At 39.3% G+C, this 23,177-nt stretch overlaps 1 protein-coding gene across 2 annotated transcripts in view; it reads right to left on the bottom strand.

Moving 5' to 3' along the window:
• The window catches only part of vps41 (VPS41 subunit of HOPS complex), a 60,181-nt gene that overhangs the window by 36,271 nt on the left and 733 nt on the right, over positions 1 to 23,177 (bottom strand). For both annotated transcript variants that reach the window (XM_088322480.1, XM_088322479.1), the window contains exons 2-6: positions 19,797 to 19,835; positions 12,962 to 13,069; positions 6,774 to 6,851; positions 2,887 to 2,961; positions 741 to 803 (exon numbers count right to left, since the gene is read on the bottom strand). In XM_088322480.1, the coding sequence (XP_088178606.1) occupies positions 741 to 803; positions 2,887 to 2,961; positions 6,774 to 6,851; positions 12,962 to 13,069; positions 19,797 to 19,835 (363 nt within the window). The remainder of the gene's footprint in view (positions 1 to 740; positions 804 to 2,886; positions 2,962 to 6,773; positions 6,852 to 12,961; positions 13,070 to 19,796; positions 19,836 to 23,177) is intronic.

The following is a 23,177-nucleotide window of genomic DNA, read 5'->3' on the forward strand; positions in this document are numbered from 1 at the left end:
ACACCTTTTTCAGGGCCATATTCAGTCACTTTTTAAGGACTTCCAAAGACAATTGTCCATTTTATTCCAGTACCATTGAAATAGAATATCGGGTGTGAATCGTGCATTTTGCAGGGCCCCAACTATATTTGCGATTTACATATGCAATTTTAATGTTGTGTTTGCATTTATCAAAACATATGATTTTAAGATCTTGAGTAAATCGCAAATATATTTGTTTTTTGAGACACATCTCTCCCCATATAGGTGTTCAGTAATATAGAACTTAAAATTTTCAGTTGCAGGAAGTTCTGCCGATTACAATTTGTCACTGGAAAACGCTACTTTGATTTTTTTGCATGGCTCGTAATAAATGTCCATAATTGATTTGTATTCCTTTTACTAATACAAATTTCATAGTGCCCTGTTTAGATGTAGCATGCACCTGTCCTCTTGGGCAGGACCTGCAGGGGGCGATGACACTTCATAGGACAGTACTATACAAACTAATGCCAGCTGCAGTTAATATCAAGGGAAGAAAAATGCGATGGCAAAGCGAAACCACCAGGGAACAGTGTCAGCATTAACTAAGCAAACTTGCTGAGAAACACGGCAACAATTTTAAGCATTTAAAGAATTTCACCCAAAATTCAAACCTTAAAAGCACAGTATAAACTTCAAGCATTCGTACAAACCCTTTAGATAAAAGTGATTTTAAAGGGCAATCGCTTTTTCGTCCGCAAAGGCCAGAAATGACTTACCTTTATGGGACAATCAAAGTTCTCGTGGAAGCCTTCTCTTGTGTAGAGGCCAAACACTTGAACCTGGAAAGAAAGGCGACCAGTGTAAGTGACTCAACAACCCCGCTTTAATTGCTGCCTCTGCAACTAGCCAGAACCTTCAGGGAAAAACTGCTGAAAACCCCACTTTGATTCATTCCAACAGGTTGCCAATTAGTGCACACCTTGATTCCGGGGGAAACCCCTGCAGGCTTTAGAAGTTTGCTAATCTTGGTCTCTGTCACCACCTCTTGCAGGGCCACAGAGTTGCCATTAGTATCTCAGTCTTCTGGGGGGAAAAGAACATCAGACCCCGAATCCTAATTAAGTATTACTCTAGATTTGTAAGAATTAGAAGTGTCCCTCGTTATCAAGGGTGAGCACATCTTGACTGGAGAACTCTTGATGACAACAACCATCAGCAGAAGAATATCTTACGAGATTAAACAGCAGGTTAAATGTATTCTTAAACACGAAAATGTGGGGAAATAGGAAATTATTTTTGCATAAAATCTAAATATATTTTATTGGTATATTCCAATTATTTTTTTAGATAATAAAATAAAGACATCTTTGTCATTCTGAGCTGTAACGTCATCGGAGAAACACGAGCACCCTAGCAAGGCAGTCCCCATAAAGTTTTTCGTGTTAATTAGTCGGAGAGGTTACGAGTGTTTTAAGCGAAGTTTTGGACGTTTTTGTGGAGAATGCCTAGGTGTTGTGTCGCAGTTAGATGCAGTAATGGTAGAAAAGGGGCCAACTGGCAAAAATAACATGGAAAAACGCGGGGCTGGTCGACTAAAAACATGGAGTGAGCCCCCAAACTAACCGAGAACCAAGTAAAGCGGCTACTAACACCAAGCCAACTAACACCAAGCCGGTCAGGAATAGACCATGGGACACGGCTGAACCGGTGATAACGTGGGGCTAGCCGGCCGAACAACACATGGTGGGCAGCCAATGAGCGCCGAACGGGAGCAATCAAAACAGGAAAGCCCTCGGCAGCCCAAACATAAACCAACACTGACAAACGCAGTAACAAAACACAAAGGAAAAGCCATAGTCGCCAAACCTTCATTTTTTTTCTAATTAATTTATTAAACTCTCCCTGTATTATTTACTGTTGATTGTTATTTTATAATACAGTAGTACCTCTACTTAAGAATGTCTCTACATACGAAAGTTTCAGGTTACGAAGTACCTGAATGGGAAAATATTGCCTGTAGTTACAAAGGGGTTTCAGAATGCGAAGTCAGCAACACAGTACAGTGCGCGCTACCATTCGTCGCTTCCAGAGTTTCCTGAACGTTAACAAACTGGCTATCGCTAAAATCTTCCTTGCAACCAAGTGCGCATGCGTGCTCCCAGCATGCTCTTTTTGTCACTGTCACAGTTCATAGTCACAGACGACAAGGAGGAAGGGTTCTAGCAAGATGGCTGGGAGGAGGATGCAGTCATCATTCAATCAGTCCATATTAAAGACATTGTAGCAAAATTACACGAAGTTTTGTAATTTGTGGAAAGAAATCACTTGGAAAAAGTGTTGACATGTCTGGCTATTGCTACGTCTGCAACGCGCATTTCTGACCGATTGTCAAAAGCTGGCTAAAGCAGACGTTATTGGATCAGTTTTTTAAGAAACGTGAGGCATAAAGGTAAATGAATATTTTTAGTGTTTTCTTTATTCTGTGTTTTTTTTAACAAGATGTGCCTCTGGTTTTAGGTTTATTGTGCGGTAATCTAATTTTAACATGTACTCATTTCATGTTCCTATGCTCTTTTATGGTAAATACTCATACTGTATGTTTTTTTTACATTTAAAATGCGTCTCTACTTACTAAGTTTTCAGCTTGCGAAGCTACTCCCAGAACGAATCAAATTCGTAAGTAAAGGTACCACAGTATTCTTTACGGTTTGTATTTCTTGAACTTCTTTGAATAGTGAGTAACTATAACTAATTCCTTTTTAAAAGTAACATGCCCAACACTGGCTTTAACCCTGACACTGTTAAAGCCACTCAATATTTCAGTCCAACGATATCAACGTCGGGTCTGAGAGCAGATGAGAGATGCTGATGGAAATGCGCAATGTTCTGCTTGCATGCCCATAAAGATGGAAGATGTCTGACCTTGCCATCCTCAGAGCAGATGCCCACGTTCTCGCCGCTCTCGTCCAGGCTGATCTGGTTGATCTTCACTGAACTCTGCAGGGAAATGCAGAAAAAAGGTATGGCTGGATCTGAAATCACTACCATATTTATTCATGTAAAACCCTCATATTTTTGATTAAATTAAGCATTGTAGATCCCAAAATATCGTAAGGCGATGCTGAATGTGGATACTATATGACTATATTTGAGCAATGATTGATCATCAGAAAATAATGGCTGACCACATTTGCACAACATTGGATGCTCCCGGATTGGAACCCAGATAGAAACGGTAAATGCAACAGATCTTAACCACTAGAATATTTGGGTAATAAATAAAAAGCTATTGCATCGTTGGAAACAAAATATAATACTTCACGTTTAAATGAGTGAGACTACCACCCACTGTTCCCAAATTACTTCATAAACAACCAAACATCGCTTCTATCTTGTAACGGAAAAAAATCAATCATTAAATCCTGAAAATTTCAGTATACGAGTTTTAATTTGCAACAAAATATATTGCTCGCTATATGAAGTAAAATCCAGTTCACGAGCAGTCCCAGAGGCTACCACTAGAGACCGATCACCTGCTTACTGTGACCGCTTACGGCTAGAATCAGCTCGTCCAGTTTGCGCATGCGAACTACTACAGGCAAAACAATGAAAAATAAACAAAAATTGTGTGTATGTTCATTTAAAGTTAGAGTACAGTCAATTTTTAGTGGATAGTGAGTTCTTACTGTATTTTACATGCTGTAAGTCACAGTTTTTTTTTCAGTTAGACCAGGCGTGCGACTTATACTCCGGTGAGACTTTTATGTGAAAGTCTTAACACATTACTATAAAATTGAGGTTTAAATTGTTACTACTGGTACTGTATATCATTTCACATGTTATGATCACTCTTAACCCCAAGAGGGCGCTCTGTGTTGGTAATTTCACCCTTGCCCTGTTGTGTGTGTGTGGGAGGGTGACTTGTATATGATTTTCCTTTTTAATTATGCTTTTTTTTTGGCTGGTGCGACTTATACTACAGAGCGACTTATAGTCCAGAAAATACGTACGTATCATCGACAGTCTCTCAATCTCAACCCCTGCCAATTGTTCCCCTTTTCAATGATGCAAATCCTCCTCATTAAGAAATGACAAACCTTACAAACACGGCACCTAATTACTCACAGCAAGATAGACTATGTCGAATACCGCGACAATATAAGCAATCCACTATGACGTTGTCGTCTGTAACCAGTGACCGAGACGATCCGAATTAAAGCTGAAAGGGGTAAGACGATAGTCTTTGAAAAAGAAGTTCCCGTATAAAAATTGTTTTCGAGCGTACACATTTTGAAATGATCAAAAACGTACAAAATACCATAATTCCGTGACTCTTTATACCAATTTTAATTAACTTTCTGTTTCGGTACTATGACTGAAAATGATGATAATGAGATAAGACTTAAAGCATTTTCAGGTGTCATCCGTAGTCATAGTCTTCTCTAGTGGATAGGAACCGGCACTCCCACCGCCGCGATCCAGGTTTCATTTCCGTTGCATCCAATGTTATGCGATTATGAACGGCGATAAATGTATGGATTGATCATTATTTCAACAAATATTGTGATACATTATATACGGCGCATGAGATTATAAGGTGCACAATCAAATTTCTGGCCAATCTGATGTTTTTGGGTGCGCCTCTTAGTCTGGAAATTACAGTAAGTACAACATGAAGATTGTTTACATTTATACTAATTTACTGCTTGGTCGCACATATGCTCATGTCCTTCACGCATATGCTCATGTCCTTCGCCGCCTACCGTGCATAGTCACAAGGAGCTTGTTTCTCAAGTGGAGAAAAGACATTCTGCTTGCTTTGTGCATTCATAGATCAGAACTAAGGACGTGCATTCATAGATCAGTACTAAGGCCGATGCAGATTATTAGTATTAGGAAAAGGCCTATAACAAATATTTGGAGCGTATATCCATTGGCTGTAAAAGCTTAAAAATTGAAGAATATTTTAATAATGTAAAAAGAAACAAAGAATATTTGTTATAAATTCGAATAAAACTTTAATAGCTCTATGAAACCTTTGAAAGTAAATACATTTGAATTTCAACACAACAAAAGCAACTAATCCTTCACCTAAAGCAAAACAGTGCAGGTAATACAATTAGGCTTAGCAACAACTCATATAAAGGTACACAAAACCTCAAATAACTCTCCAAAACTTTTTACAGTAAATAAAAAAAAGTGAATTGAAATTTCAACTGAGCTCAAGATTGAAAAGCGTGGACCCTATTTCAGAACCAGTTCGAAGAACTAATGTTATGGTAAGAGCTAATCACTCAGCCTTCCACCATAGCAAGCTTTTTATTCTCTTTCTCAGTCAAAAACCCAAACACTTGATTGATGAACTAATGTTATAAGAGCTAATATATCAGTCTTCACCTAAATGTGCTTCCCTAAAACAAGTTACCTACACGCTACGCTATCTCTTAATGAAACACTCTTTTCTATTTCCTACTTTCTAAAATATCAATATTATCAGTGGTCTTGATTGAAAGGCTTGTCGGTACTCAGGATTTAACAGAGCTGCCGCTGATTACGCCACTCTAACGTTATTCTTCCTGCTTACGTGGCTCTGCCCCCAGTTCCTTATCCAATCGGAAGGCACGGGGTGGGTAGCATCAGAGACAGATAGATGGAAGAGAGGGAGATTGAGGCTCGGCTCCATCTGAGCCTTAATAATCGGAGCCTAAATAATCATTATGCCGATACTGATATTCGTCAAATTCCCAAATATCGGTGCCAATAATCGCCCCCACCCAATAATTGGTGGAACTCTAATCAGAATTAAAACTTGATTAACGATGACATTTGGGGGGTTTTTTGTCGCACGATGAAACTCACGCTAACAAAGAATGTTAAAGTCTTGATGGCGCTATACAGACACAATTGGTTTTACTTTTAAAGACTGATACATTTTAAAAATGTAAAATTAGTTCCAAATCAATCTGTACTTCTAAGTACAGTAATCCCTTGTTTTTCGAAGGGATTGTTTTCCAAACACGTCCCACGATAGTCAAAACCAGCAAAGTAGAACCCTTTATTCATTTAATTATTCATCTATGACTCAAGAACAAACCCAATTTACATTCTCAAACATTTGTTTCAAGGTGCATTGTGTAATATTTGACCACTAGATGGCACTGAATTGTCTAAAGGGAATGAAAACCAGTGCCAAATGGGCACAGCGTAGCAGCAAGATCCCAGACAAACATGGCGGCGACTACTTGGTATGGACTCAGCTATGTAAAATAAATAGTTTCTTAACCTATGAATATTTATAAAAATGAACAATGGTATGATTGTTTATGTATTTCAGTCCATTATTCAAATCAATGTTTTTTTTATCCCGAATGAAGGTTTCACCCTGTCCCTTTAAATAACAGTTGATGCACCTCACAAATAACTTAAAGTGAGTTTTGGCTGTGTGTTAAATGCAGTGGCTGACCATGCAGTTTACACTTATACCTTCAGTACCTAAATACTGAACTTCATAAAAGTTTTATTTTCTAAATAATTTATGTATTGTCAAGTTATAGTTTAAAAAAAAATCTTGGGATATGGATCAAGGACACAATCCACTTTACATAAAACTTCATTGCCATCATGTGGACGTAATAGAAAAATACATTTACCTTCCGGTTCTGTCCTACAAAAAACATATATTTTTCCATTATCAAACATTTTTGAAATGGTGCGAAGAGAGCCACTAGAGGGTGCCAAAGACCCGCATGTGGCTCCAAAGCAAGTTAAACATAGGTATCTATTGAGAAAGAAGGGGGGTTTATACTCACAATTTCAAACTTCTGGGTGACGTTTCCTTGGATGTCCAACAGGAAAACCTTTCCAAAATGTGTTCCCAAAGCAAGAAACTGTAAAGATTACAAATTTAAGAAAATAGTTATCATTAATAGCATCTACGCCAACAGATAAGATTGCATTGTTTTAACTTTGTAACTCAAATGGAGGGGTAGTTTTTTTTTTTTTTTTTTTTAGAATTTTGAGGCAATCTCCTACCAGGAAGCTGTGAAACGGATATTGTGTTATTACCTATACTGTATTTCATGGATTGGTCTCTCAGGAACCGTCCTCTTATGGTTCACATCCTACCTCTCAGATAGGACGCACTTTGTTAAATATGGTGAAATGACATCTGAGCCCTTTAGTGTTACCTGTGGTGTTCCACAGGGTTCAGTACTTGGCCCCCTTCTTTTTAGAATTTACATGCTTTTATTAGGTAATATTATTCGCAAGTATAACATCAGTTTCCATTGCTACGCAGATGACACTCAACTATATCTTACGATGGAGGAATCTGCCCAACTAAACTGTGGAAATTTGGAGGCCTGGCTCACTGAGATAAAGGAATGGATGTCACTCAACTTTTTGCGCCTTAACTCTGAAAAGACCGAAATGTTAGTTATTGGTCCATCTAAATGCTGTCACTTGTTCTCAAAAACTGCTCTGAACATTGACAAATGTAATATCATCCAGAGTGACTCAGTCAAAAATGTAGGTTTCATATTTGACCCTGATCGGTCCTTTCAAACACACGTTAAGAATATTTCTAGAACAGCTTTTTTCCATCTTCGCAACATTGCTAAAATTCACCCTATGCTGTCTCAGTCGGATGCGGAGATTATAATTCATGCGTTTGTTACCTCCCGTCTCGATTACTGTAATCCACTACTCTCCGGTCTCCCAAAGTCCAAAATCAAGAGCCTTCAGCTGGTACAAAATGCTGCAGTGAGGCTTTTAACAAAGACAAGAAAGTTTGATCACATTACCCTGATTTTAGCTAACCTGCATTGGCTCCCTGTTAGCTTAAGATGTGATTTTAAGATTCTGTTGGCATTATACAAAATCATGCATGGAGTTGCTCCCTCATATCTTTCAGATTTAATTCCCCCTTATGTTTCGGTCCGGAGCCTTTGCTCTAAAAATGCTGGTCTACTCGTGATCCCAAGAGCCAAGAAGAGACCCGCAGGTTCGGGAGCGTTCTCCATTCGGGCCCCGGTGCTGTGGAATGCTCTGCCCCTGGAGATTCGATCTGCAACCTCAGTGGAACTGTTTAAATCTAGGCTTAAAATACACTTCGATTCTATAGCATATGAATAACCTATATTTTATGTTGACAATATCTGTGTATTATTTGCCCTCATGTAGGTTTTAGATCAGGGGATGGTGTCATAATAGTCTGTGGTTTGCAATAATCTGTGGCCTGTGCAGCCCTTTGAGACTCTTTGTGATTAGATGTCTGTGTATTGTCTGTAAAGCCCTTTGAGACTTCTTGTGATTAAGAGGCTATACAAATTAAACCTGACTTAAATAGACTTTAAGTAACATAAAATGAACAAATAAGTATGAGCTAAATAAGGAAAATGAAAGCTTTTCTACTCCTAAAGCAAAACTGTCAGTGTGGAGGTGAAGGGGATTAAAAAAATAATAATATGGGTGCGGATTGGGTGAGCTGGTGAGCAAAAGTGTGAAATTGCCATTGCTCTTTATTAAGTCAGGCAGTGTGAAATGGCATTTTGGCTTCTTAAATTAAAATGCTTCAGCATAATAAATGCACTGTACATCTGACTTCTCGTCGCCAGCTTGCTGCTGACCTAAGCTACGCACGCAGCTATCATATAAAAACATATGTGTGATGTTGTTAATTGGTGTGTATGCGGAATGAGTATGCTCACATAAATTAGCTAAGGCAGGGGTGGGCAACTATTTGGAGTCGGGGGCTAAAATATTTGGCCATGGGGCCGATCCTAGAGACCTATCCAGTTTTTCAATATACATGCAGACATCTACATGTTATATTTTTTTAAACATTTTTTTTTCAGAATAAAAGAAAGTCCCTGATTTAAAACACTAAATTTGAGTTTGTAGAAATCTTGTAATAGTTTTGTAGTATAGCTGTCGAAGTATGTTTGAAGTATTTCCAAAGTAGTATTTTTATATTATTTCTGTAGTATTTTTAAAATATTTCCAGAGTAGTTTTTTTGTATTTTTGTAATATTACTGTAATCTTTTTAGTATTTCTTGTGCAATATTTCTTTAGTAGTGTATTGTAGTATTTCTTTATTATTTTATTATTTCAAAATGGAAGCAAAAAATATATATATGGTCCTTGTTTTTAAGTACTAACTTTGATATTTGGTTTTGTAGTAATTTTATTGGCATGTATGTGAAAGTATCTTTGGTCTATTTGCATGGTATATCTGTAGTATTTTGTAGTATTTCCATATCAGAATTATTGTTGCATTCCTCTAGTATTTTTGTAATATTACTGTAGTTGTATTTCTGGTGTAATATTTCTATAATAGCATTTTTGGTATAATAGTATTACTGTAGTACTATTTTGTAGTATTTCTATAGTATTTTTTTCTTTTCAGAATGAAAACGAAATCATATATTAAGTCCCTGTTTTTTGGGCTAAATTAAATCATTAGTTCTCTAGTAATTTGTAGTATTTTGTAGTATTATTGTAGAAGAATTTTTGAAGTATTTATATAGTAGTATTATTGTAGTATTTCTTTTTTCTAGTACTTCTGGTGGTAGTGTAGTAGCATTTCAGTATCATAGTATTACTGCAGTAGTATTTGTGTAGTATTTCTATAGTATTTTTTTTCTTTTCAGAATGAAAGCAAAATCATATATTTGGTCCCTGACTTTAAGCATAAATTTGATATCTATTTTCGTGGTTATTGTGCAGTATTGTCAATCAAACAATCAAACAAAAATGGCACCCAAAACCATGTTTTTATTAAAAGTACTTTATTTACTACTATATACGTATATTATACATATTTTTTTGACCATTTATGTTTGGGAGGCTGGATGAAAAAGCCTGCCAAGGCCGCATGTTGCATGCAGGCCAAGGTTTTCCCACCCGTAGGCTAGGGTCTTTTTTGGGGAGTTCTTGAACCACACACATTACACACCCTCTATATGGGCACGGTCTAGCAGCATGCTTGAGCGCTGCCTATAATGAAATGCTTATATTTACAGGCACAGTTGAGCATGTCACACATAGCCCACTGCAATCTTCCCAAATAAAATAGGCAACAAATAAAATAAATAATAAAAAAAGGTTTGGAGACTCGTGAGGCGCAGCAGCTTTTAAAAGGGATTTATAAGGACAGGGAACTGTTCAAACGGAAATCCCCATCCGGACGCTTAAATTATGAGAAGACATGCACGCCTTCACGGTGGTAAGCAGTAGATGAAAGTTAGTAAAAAAAAGAAAGAAAATTGTGTGGTGGTGGCTATGACCAGAAAGGAGTTAGACCTTATGCAAAGTGGGACTTGCTCAACCATGGGAAGGAAGTTGCCTAAAAAGTTTAAGCCTGAAGTTCACCAGTTAAGAAAAATACCTTGCAATGACCACCAAAACCAATGACCGTTTTTGTACCCTTTTCATGGCCATTAAATTCTACATAAGGACTCCTCAAGTTTTGCTCTTTGTTTTACGTATTTGCATTTACAGACGCTCCCCGACTTGTGCATCCATGCAAAATGGTGTAAAGTGTAAAGAACAGGCGAGCCGTTTCTTTTGAAATTAAAGTGGAATAAGAAAGCTTAATGCGGTTGAGAAAATGGTCGGAACGTTTTTTTTTGGCCACTTTTTACCACGGAGGAGGACCTCTTGAAGCGCAAGTCCCAAAAGTAAGTAAAACCTCGCTTTATTCATCTTTATAGTGCATATTATTTTGTTAAATGATTATTTTTTTGTAAAAAACAATACAGGTTACTTATACAGCTTAGGGCAAGTTAAGTTCAAGACTTTTTAAGGATTTTTAAATTTTTTGAAATCAAATATAAGACCAAGTCGACAAAAAAAAAAATACAATTGAAACGAACAAGACAAAAAAACACAAACATTTTTTGCACACAATACATTGTCCCTTGTACACATTTCCTGGTTCAGCTTTTAGCCATGGAGAAAAAAAGTTCATCAAATCGCTACTTCTCATTAAATTTACACTTTCTCATGGTCCAAAGTAAACGTCTCTGTCCAAAATTGTGTATTGTGGGTAACCCAAGACGTGTGTCTGCTCTGAAAGGCCAGACTGAAACCACATTACCTTTGTGATACAGACGCTCCCCTACTTACAAACATTTGAGTTACGAAAAAAGGTAGATACAAAGATTTTTTTACGGGATGTCGACAAATATCCGGACATTACTGTAAGTTTGATTTTGTATTGTGTGCACCTTTTTCCGAGTACAGGACATTATTGTAGTGCTTCTTTTCGCCGCTACCTGCGTGTGACGCTGTGAGAGCTCATCCCAGTATCCACCGGCTTCCTCTTCCTGTCAAAGTCCCAGTTCTTGCTTGAACATAGTATAATGTATCTCCAGCGCGCTAAGAACGTTGACATTTTTATTATTTAATATCCCGTGCATCCATGCAAAATGGTTGGTGTAAAGTGGAAAGAAGAGGCGAGCCGTTTCATTTGAAATGAAAGTGGAATAAGGAAGCATGATGCGGTTGAAACAATGGTTGGATCGCTTTTTTTCGGCCACTTTCTAACACACAGAAGGACCTCTTGAAGCTTATTTTCCAAAAGTAAGTTAAACTTAATATCATTTATCTTTATAGAGCATATTAATTTATGAAATGCTTATTTTTTAGTACAAAACAATAAAGGTTACTTATACACGCCTTAAACATACAAAATATAGCACTGAAGCAACTTACGAATAAATTCAACTCACGAACGATCGTCCTGAACGTCTCTTGTTCGTAAGTAGGGCAGCGTCTGGAGTTCCAATACTGTGGTTAAGCGATGTTGCCACAAAATTAAATCAGTGAATTACTAAAAATACAATTGTTAAATGCAGGGTTGGGTAGGGTTACTTTAACTTGATTACTTTCAATTACTTTTGGGTTACTCCAATACCAAATATGCTAATAAAAGACAAAATAAACTAAATATGAATAAAATTACTCAATTGTGTGCAGGCTTGGGGAGTAACGGAATACATAGAACGGCAAAAATGATGTTGGCAAGCTGTTTGGATTTATTTTCATTTTGTTTCTGTCGCAAATCCAGGAGAGAAAGCTTACCACGTGTTGTGAGTCATCATTTTATTCACATTTAGTTTCTTTTGTCTTTTATTAGCATATCTGGTATTGGAGTAATCCAAAAGTAATTGAAAGTAATCAAGTTAAAGTTACCCTACCCAAACCTGGTTAAATGTGACTAAACAGTTTTAGTTCAAACAAATACAAATTTGATTAATGCGTTCATATGTACAAGACTGTACAATTTTTTTGATGCCATGTAGGGCCTGAATTTTAGAATAATGAATTCAATGCCTTTTAAGACTTTTCAAGGATTTGCAGGAACCCTGTGTAATCTTGCATGTGCAATAATCAAAACATATAATTTTTAGATCATGAGTAAATCGCGAAAATATTTGTTTTTAAGACAAATCTCTCCATACATGCAGTAGGTATTGAGTAAAAATGATTTTCAGTTGCAGGAAGTTCTTCCCATTACTATGTACCATTAAGAAATGCTAACCTATTTTTTTGCATGTCCCATAATAAATACCCATAATTGATACGTAATCCTTGCACGGATACAAATTTCATAGTGCCCTGTTTACTTATAGCATGCGTCCATCCTCTTGGGCGCGACCTCACTATTAAAAGGAGCCTGTATTGTTCATAATCTTCACATTATTCTCCCTGCAAAGACGTAAACAAAAAACAACCTCCCTGAAGTCCCACTCAGGCTTCTGCTGTCGTGACTATTCTTCAGTTTTAACAAATACGTCTCGGCAGATGGCAAGATTTGCAACGGGTGGGAATAAAAAGGGGAGACTCAATGGCGTGCAACAAGTCTCCCAGTAGAGCGGGGCGCAGCCTCCCGCAAAGGTGAGAAAAGAATGGCTCTCAGCAGACATAATCCGACTCGGAACTTCGACAATGTGCGAGGCAAAAGGCCCCTGCGAGGCGTGACCCCTTCACTACCTTGTCATGGACGGTCATGCAGCTGGCTGCGTCGCTTTGCAGGATTTCCGTCACGCCGTTGGAGAGACGCTCATATTTCAGCTTGGGCTCCTCCTCGCTGTCCTCCTCCTTGTGACAAAGAAGATATACTAGATGATTGCCCACTTCACACCTCAATTAGTTGAATTTGGATGCGCCGAGGTATGAACATTTATTTTTTTATCTAGCATATTTGCATTTTAGGTACTATAAGGTGCACTGGTTTATAAGGTGTATCCCCTAAAAATTGTTTTTTGTCATGTATTTTTCATACACAAAGCGCACCGGACTCAGTGTTCTCGTTTGCTCGCGTCCCTGCATCCCTGACACATCATTTTTGCTGGGGACGCATTGTGTCAAATCAACGTGAGTCCCCGGGAACTTTTTTGACACCAAATTGTCATTATTACCCGATTACTTTTTTTTTTTTAACAAAGATTTACCGCACTCCAAACTTTTCGTCGGGCAGATCCGCCATTGTTGTTTTGGTCTCGTGCCGATCTCGGCAAACGAGATCTCGTTGCTTCGAGTTGACGTCATTGTTTTGGTGGTTGTCAAGTGAAAGAGAAGTATGCCTCCGAAAAAACAGTTGGTATTAGGTTCAAATCCACAAAAAATTGGTAATTTCTTCACTGTCGATAATAAGTCGAAACATAATACAGAAAGTGGTAACAACGGCAATAATTCCGGCACGAAAAAATAGCGGAGATATTCTTCAGAAGACCGCGAAGGCAAGGAAAACACGTGTTTTGAGGCGAACGATTCGACGAAAGATAATAAACAAAAGAATACTCCTAACAAGAAAAGGAATTTTCTGCCAAAATGGACTCTATTATATTCCTGGTTACGCTATGAGGAGGATGATAATGGAGACTAAAAAAAAAACTGAATTGCATAAAACATTTCGCAATACGAACCTTCAGAAAAGCACATTGGATCGGCACAACGACATGAAAACCACAAATTAGCAATGGAAATTCCGTTGCTGCAATTGGATATTGAGAAGGCAATACAACTGTGGCGGGACAGCAAACCACCAAGAATATATGAACTGAAAAATCTGAAGTGATTAAAACTGCATGAATATATAGACTAATATTTCAGCAACATTATTTTGTATAATGTACAATATTTTTGTGAACTGAAAAATCTGAAGTGATAACTGTTTTGTATTACCAATTAACTGTGATGATTAAAACTGAATGAATATATAGATTTATATATGTATTTATATATTTGTCTCCGATTTACAATTTCAACCCCGATAACACTAAATTTTGGGGACCCATAGCTCTCTGTTGGGACCCATAGATTTTTGAGCATGCGAGTCCCCGGGACCCATCACTTTTCAGAGGTAACTGCGGACTACAAGACGCATGATATTGAGACTAAAGCAGTGTTTCTCAACTGAGCGGCCGTGACCCAAAAGTGGGTATAGAATAATGCTAAGAAGAAAAAAATATGTATCCCCCAATTTTTAAAATGCACCATGCCGCCTCCACTCGCAGCAATATTCAACTGAGGATATTCAATAATTTTAGATTCGCCATGCATAACACATACTTTCTCTCAGCCATAGTTGACAGGGGGTAATGGATCACAGCAAAACAGTGGAGGTCATTTTAGGCGGGCCACAATGGCACGCTTAAGAGCAACTAACCAAAGAAAAGCAAGCCTTGATATGAACCAGGAATAATGGATCATGGCCACAACTTTGAGATTCATCATAGCCGGGCCAGAACGGCAAACTTCCCGACAAAAGTTCTTACTGCAAGGTCCGGGCTCTCAGCAATAATCGACTGGGGATAATGGATCACTGCTAAACAGTGGCAGTCATTTTGGGCGGGTCACAATGGCACTCTTCAGCGGCACCAACCAACGAAAAGCAAGCACTTATCTTAGCAATAATCAATCTGGAATAATGGATCACAACCATAACTTTGAAATTCATTAAAGCCGGGCCTGAGCGGCAGGCTTCCCGACAAAAGTGTTTTCTGCATGTCCTGGCTCTTAGCAATAGTCGACTGGGGATAATGGATCACGGCAAAACAGTAGAGGTCATTTTAGGCTGGCCACAATGGCACGCTTCAGCAGCACCAACCAAAGAAAATAAAGCCCTGATCTTAGCAATAATAAACGGGTAATAATGGATCACGGCCATAACTTTGAACTTCATTATAGTCGGGCCGGAGTGGCACGCTTCCTGACAAAAGTGCTTTCTGCAGGTCCTTGCTCTTAGCAATAGTCGACTGGGGGTAATGGATCACTGCAAAACAGTAGAGGTCATTTTAGGCGGGCCACAATGGCATGCTTCAGCAGCACCAACCAAAGAAAAGAAAGCCCTAAACTTAGCAATAATAAACCGGGAATAATGGATCACGGCCATAACTGAAATTTATTATAGTCGGGCCAGAGTGGCACGCTTCCCGACAAAAGTGCTTTCTTAGCAATAGTCGACTGGGGATCATGGATAACGGCAAAACAGTGGAGGAAATTTTAGGCGGGCCACAATGGCACGCTTCAGCGGCACCAACATACAAAATATAGCAGTGACGCAACTTACGAACAAAATCAACTTACTAACGAGGGTCTGTAGTTGGAAAATGTACTTAAATTGAATTCAATCACTATGTGGCCGATTCCTCTAATGAAATGCCAAACTCAGCATAAACCGTTATTCTCAGTTTGCACTGTGAAACTTGTGACCAGTGTTCCCTCTGAGCTGCGCGCGTGCACAATTGCGCACTGCTCGCACATTCTCAGCGCACAAGAAAATCTAGCCAGCGCACAAAAATGAGGGCTCAAAATTACTTATTAAGAAGCGACTTAAGTCAAAGTTACAGTGCATGAAGGTAAAAATACACGGGTTCCCCCGACGTTGTGTCCTAAATGCGGTATTTTGAAGTCGAGTCAAAGCAAAACGAAGTTGAGTAAAGTTAGTAGAGAACGGGCTTCTTCAGCTCGGCTAACTAAAAGGAACCGGCTCTTTCGGGTCCTAAAAGGTTCTTCAGGTTGTTTTTGCTTCTTTAATCTCAACATGACCAAATATTATGTAAAATTATGCACAACATGCCTTTAAGGAAGGGGGGAATAGAACAAAAAAGAAAAAAAATACCAAAATGAAAAAGTAGTGAAAAGCTGAGGAAAAAAAAAACAAAAGGAAGAGAAAAAAAGAAGGAAACATTTAGAAAAAAAGCCAGAAAAAAAGAAAAGAAAGAAATGTAGGAAAAAAGTAAATAGAGAACAAAAAGGAAAAAGTAACAAAAAAGTAGAAAAAAAACACAGAAAAAGAGGAAAAAGTTTGTGTTGCATTCAAATAATTTCCAATTATATCAAGTGAGTCTTGTTGCCAACATTGTAATTCCACAAAAAGTATAGTTCTGTATCTTACAACCGACTAAATAAGCCCCCAAAAATGTTAATATTATGCGACAAAATATCTCATCTCATCTCATCAGCCGTACCGCTTATCCTCATTAGGGTCGCGGGGGGGGCTGGAGCCCATCCCAGCAATCATCGGGCAGTGGGCAGGGGACACCCTGAACTGGTTGCCAGCCAATCGCAGGGCACACAGGCACAGACAACTCATTCGCTCATTCACACCTAGGGACAATTTGGACCGGCCAATTCACCTGAAATGCATGTTTTTGGAACGTGGGAGGAAACCGGAGTGCCCGGAGGAAACCCACGCAAGCACGGGGAGAACATACAAACTCCGCACAGGAAGTCTGGAGCTGGATTTGAACCCACGACAGGTTCCCATGACATGAACTGTGCCGCACAAGCGCTAACCACTGCGCCGCCGTGCTGCCGCGACAAAATATATCAGGAAATAAAAAGAAATGGATATCTTGTGAAAGAATTGTAAGAACAAACGCCGTTTGTAGGCCGTACAACCTTTGCAATAGAACACGAGTCAATTCATTCAAAAGAGAAAAATAATTTTGCATTGCCAGAAACTCAGCAAAATGTAACTTGATGTCAAGTTTTGGACATGTTTGATCATGAATTATCTTGCCACACTTGGGATTATGGTTGCTCACTGTTGTTTCAAGCGTTGCTCACGGACTTTGTGCGAACGCTCAGACCCGTAAGGAAAATTACAGGGAACATTGCTTGTGACTGAGAGCAAAAATCTCAAGTATTGTTCGACCCAGTAGCCGACAATAAAGTTTGTAAGTGGGAAACTCTTCCTAGGGGATATGGTTTGGCTTTTTCTTGTTAGATACGGCAGCAGGGCCCGTGACAAATGCCTTCGCATCAAAACTCTTGCCACCGTATTACACAGGAAATAGCCTAGATATGGCATTGTTGAGCGGGGAAGGATTGTTTTTGAAAATAACACTTTTCCACGCTCTTGTCTCACCATCACCGCAACCCTCGCTCTCACACTCGCGAAACTTAGGGGCGAAAAATGGTGTTTTGAGTTGATGCACCCGAGAATGTGGAACGCCACTTATAAAACCGATTGTGAGTAATATTTTCCCCGTGACGCACCAACCTGCAAGTGTTACTTTCGGCTGGTGGAGGACTTGAAGTTAAGAGTTATGAGACGCGAAAAGGTGTGGGTGGGTCCTTATGACAAAATAAAAATGCTGTTGACACATTTCACGCAAAATCATAGAAATGCACTTTTGCGCTGCTAGCCTGCATACTTTAAAAAACAAGATGTCACGGACCAAGGCAGGAAACAGAATTGAGAACCCAACAGCGCAACGTACTCACAGTTTATTAGGGAGAGAAGGAATGCGCGCACACTCGATCCGGGGATCGATGGTCACGGAAGTGGATTGAAATCCAAACAAAAGAATGGTCAAAATCAAACAGAACAGGTCGAAAATAAAACACGATCAAACGCAGGCAAATTCACAGAACTAGGCATTTCACACAGAGTTTAACAAGGAGTCTTGCAGAAGTTTCACAGAGGCTCAGACCACAAACGGCTCGAAGGACCGCGTTTAAGTACTCCCAAGGAGCATTCAGTCAACGCGTCTCAGCCGGTGTCCATGGACGGGGCAACCGTGACAGAACCCGGCGCCACCCGGCTGGGACCAACTGGGCGCCATGGCAACTGTGACACAAGAATAATTTGTGACGAGTTTGCTCAGTCATTATTATTCCAAATACTGGCCAAGAATATTGTCTTTTCTCTGGGAATGTCCTGAAAAATCGTTTTCATTTCTGATGCCATATCCAATTTTCAGCCCGGACAATTGTCGGATAGATTGTCCAATCCGATAGACCCTTTCATTTGTTTCCAAACAGTGTGCCGTATCGGGTGGGCAGGGCTTAGCCTGGAGGCAAAGGAATACTTTCGCTGGTCAGAAGACAGAGGAAAAGAAAGCTGTCGTATTGTGTAGTTGTTTTGTGTTTGTGTGCCAGAATCGAAGATAAAACATTTGTGATCCCTTTTTACAGGATCCCAGCGAACACTCGAAGAAAAATAAGAGTTGAGGATTCATTATGAAAAAAAGATTGGACCGGGGCACTCATTAGCTGCACAGCTTATCCTCAGTAGGGTCACGGGGGTGCTAGAGCCCATCCCAGCAATCATCGGGCAGTGGGCAGGGGACACCCTGAACTGGTTGCCAGCCAATCGCAGGGCACACAGGGACAGACAACTCGCTCGCTCATTCACACCTAGAGACAATTTGGCCTGGTGTGTTTTTTGGTCTTCATAATGCTCTCTGTTCTCTAGTGCCTGCTTTCACAGATCATCACAGAGCAGGTGCATTTAAACCAAGACTAAATGCACTCTGTCATTGTTAGTCATTTAGATCGACAATGGATCATTCAGAAGTCATCAGCGAAATTCTGGAGTCATTTAGCTGAGCTGACAGACCAGGGGGTAATATTTTTGCGACACCTACTTTACATTTTATTTTTGTTGTAGAAATAATGTAAAATCTTGCAAAAGCCTTATACAGTCACTAGGTGGGTCGAGCTGATAATTAACCTTATTATTATTGCAACGACTATCACGACTATCATGTTATCTTTGTTATTATTATCATCATCAACTATGTGTCTATTCTTATTACTATTGTTGAACATTGTCATTATATACCTGTCACCATCATGTTATGCAAATCTATCACAATCTGGACCTATATTTATAAACGAAAAACTATGAGGTGAATAAATACGTATGTGAGGATGGTGAAAAACAAACAAAAACTAAATAAATAGGGATACAATAACAAAGATACACATCTTAAAAAACAGACATATTCTTCACATCTCAGAGTTAGGGCAGACAAGTGGGAGCTTGATGCTGGAGGTATCTGGCTCAAGCTCCCGTACCTTTTTAATATACAGATCAGGACACTCAAGAATGGTGGTCCTGCTGCCTGGGGGCAGACCCCCTAAGGTAGCAAGTCCAAAGATACTTGTATGATGGACAACACACACCACATAGCAGTCAGTTTCAACATGAGCACCCAAGGGAACTATGTTATGTTATAAAATATGCTAAAAATGTATAGAAATAGCAATGGTGATCATGAAGTTTGTAAAAAAGGTGATGGAAGTAGTGATGATGATGATAATGAAGAGACTGTGTACCCACAGAGCCAATGTAAATATGTATATTCGAGAAGTGTTTGTTGTCTGTAAATAGTCAGAAGAGCTAACTTTGGGACACAATTATTAATTAAGTTAAAGGGGTAAGATCTAATAAGCATATTCTTCTTTCGAAAATGTACGTTAAAATTGTTTTTATTTTATTTTTTCGATTTGTTGTTTTGTTTTTGTCATGTTCGAAGTAAAACCTTCATTAGTTCAATATGATAAGTGGAAATGTTTATTTTCAGCTTACCTCAGACTCATCGGTAAATTCTTCACTCGGCCGTCTGTCCTGTTTTGACAAAGATGGAGTAAAGGAGATTAGACATATTTTTATAACCATTACACATTAAAATACAATGCACTGAAATGTCACTGCAACTCAACAAAAGAATATAACCTTAATCCACCAGAATTTTCTATTTATTAAGGATGCATTAAAACGAAGATTTTGGGCCGAAACTGAAAAACCAGACGGTGGCAACCGAAAATGTTGAAAGAGCCATATTGGAAAAAAAATACACATAAATCTAGCGCTGCCAAAAAATAAAAGCTTTATAAAAGCAATAAATACAGTATCTATATGGTGTATACGTATATATTCATTCAATGTAAAGAATGTTTGTCCTTCTACGGAAACCATATCATTTTCCATTATCTTACTTAGCGGTGGCCAAACATCTCAGATAGAGAGCCAGATTTGGTAAACTAAAAAAAAGTGTGCGGGCCGACTCTTCAGCCTTGCGTTCTTTGAGCAGTCTTTAATAAATTCACCCTTCTTGAAAAGTTTGCAGTGCTTGGCGATCAGCATTGCAACCTCGTAGCTCGCCTTTGTAGTATTTTCATTTGACTCGCAGGGTCTAGTAAAAAAGCCCTGCTGTGCTGTTAAAACAGCTTTGAAAACAGCCACAGTCTCTTGGCAAAATAGGCAGGAGCAGTTGCTTCGGATTCATGGAAAAAATATTCCAATTACCACTTGTCCTGAAAGCGGCGACCTTCACAGTCAACTTTCCTTTTTTTATTTACAGTTGCTTTGTCGGAAATGGGGTGGGCTAAAATTATCACAGAAAGCCAAAGGCAAGGTGGCTAAAGGGTTACTGACATACTCTAGTGAGAAAGTGAATTACTGCAGTCAACATTGCTGGCAGGCCAAACATTATAAACAATAGGCCAGTAAAAAATGTGATCATGGGCTGTAACTAGCCCCCGGGCCGGACTTTGGACAAGCCACGCTTACATTTTTGAAGAACCATTTTGGAACTAGGGAGCCCCAAAGAGCCGAATGAGGCTCCAGAACCGCTTGTTGCCAACCCCCGGCTTAGCAGAAACAAACAAAACACTGAAATACTTTGAAACATTTATTTTGACCATTATGAAAAAAATTTAAAAAGGTATATTAGTGCTTTAAAAATTCTTCAGGACAACAAAGTGCAACAGATTATGTATAATGTCTGAAAGCCTGAAGCCATCTGCTGCCATACCTATCTGTGTGGCTAACCCTCACTTAGGCCCATTTCCTCACATGGTTAGTCTGTGCCTTGCCATAATCATATTTCATTTCTATTAGAACCTATTTTGTTTTATCATAATTCAACCCTTGTGTGTGTCTGTGTGTGAGGTGTTTCGGGTAGGGATAATTTTATTGTCTTACTGTAAGTCGAATATTTTATACAGCACTTTGAGTCACAATTTATTTCCTGAAAAGTAACTTACTCATTAGTTTGATTTTATTAATAATCCATTATGCAAACAATTTGGCAGATTCAAGTGACAGTGACAAGAAAACTGTTAGAAAGGAACTGATGAAGTTGATGATAATGGTGCAGCAGGCAGTTTTATCTACAAACAAGTCACTCGTGCATATTTGCCAGAGTAGCTCAGGAGGTAGAGCGCTCGTCTTGGGATCAAGGGATCCTAGTTCGAATCCCGGCTTGTCCGTGTTACATGTCGAAGTGTCCTTGGGTAAGACACTGAACCCCTAATACCCCCAATAAGCAGTTTAGCGCCTTACATGGCTGCAAGGCCGCTATTGGGAAATGTGGAGCCAATTGTACAGGGAGTGCAGAATTATTAGGCACATGAGTATTTTGACCACATCATCCTCTTTATGCATGTTGTCTTACTCCAAGCTGTATAGGCTCGAAAGCCTACTACCAATTAAGCATATCAGGTGATGTGCATCTCTGTAATGAGAAGGGGTGTGGTCTAATGACATCAACACCCTATATCAGGTGTGCATAATTATTAGGCAACTTCCTTTCCTTTGGCAAAATGGGTCAGAAGAGGGACTTGACAGGCTCTGAAAAGTCAAAAATAGTGAGATATCTTGCAGAGGGATGCAGCACTCTTAAAATTGCCAAGCTTCTGAAGCGTGATCATCGAACAATCAAGCGTTACATTCAAAATAGTCAACAGGGTCGCAAGAAGCGTGTAGAAAAACCAAGGCGCAAAATAACTGCCCGTGAACTGAGAAAAGTCAAGCGTACAGCTGCCAAGATGCCACTTGCCACCAGTTTTGCCATATTTCAGAGCTGCAACATCACTGGAGTGCCCAAAAGCACAAGGTGTGCAATACTCAGAGACATGGCCAAGGTAAGAAAGGCTGAAAAACGACCACCACTGAACAAGACACACAAGCTGAAACGTCAAGACTGGGCCAAGAAAAATCTCAAGACGGATTTTTCTAAGGTTTTATGGACTGATGAAATGAGAGTGAGTCTTGATGGGCCAGATGGATGGGCCCGTGGCTGGATCGGTAAAGGGCAGAGAGCTCCAGTCCGCCTCAGATGCCAGCAAGGTGGAGGTGGGGTACTGGTATGGGCTGGTATCATCAAAGATGAGCTTGTGGGGCCTTTTCGGGTTGAGGATGGACTCAAGCTCAACTCCCAGTCCTACTGCCAGTTTCTGGAAGACACCTTCTTCAAGCAGTGGTACAGGAAGAAGTCCGCATCCTTCAAGAAAAACATGATTTTCATGCAGGACAACGCTCCATCACACGCATCCAAGTACTCCACAGCGTGGCTGGCAAGAAAGGGTCTAAAAGAAGAAAAACTAATGACATGGCCTCCTTGTTCACCTGATCTGAACCCCATAGAGAACCTGTGGTCCCTCATCAAATGTGAGATTTACAAGGAGGGAAAACAGTACACCTCTCTGAACAGTGTCTGGGAGGCTGTGGTTGCTGCTGCACGCAATGTTGATCGTGAACAGATCAAAGCACTGACAGAATCCATGGATGGCAGGCTTTTGAGTGTCCTTGCAAAGAAAGGTGGCTATATTGGTCACTGATTTGTTTTTGTTTTGTTTTTGAATGTCAGAAATGTATATTTGTGAATGTTGAGCTGTTATATTGGTTTCCCTGATGAAAATAAATAATTGAAATGGGTATACATTTGTTTTTTGTTAAGTTGCCTAATAATTATGCACAGTAATAGTCACCTGCACACACAGATATCCTCCTAAAATAGCTAAAACTAAAAAAGCCCCACTCCAACTTCCAAAATATTCAGCTTTGATATTAATGAGACTTTTGGGTTCATTAAGAACATGGTTGTTGTTCAATAATAAAATTAATCCTCAAAAATACAACTTGCCTAATAATTCTGCACTCCCTGTAAAGCGCTTTGGGAAGTCA

Source organism: Urocampus carinirostris, chromosome 18 (genome assembly GCF_059441175.1).
Source record: "Urocampus carinirostris isolate Australia breed hairy pipefish chromosome 18, RoL_Ucar_1.0, whole genome shotgun sequence".
NCBI lineage: Eukaryota > Metazoa > Chordata > Actinopteri > Syngnathiformes > Syngnathidae > Urocampus > Urocampus carinirostris.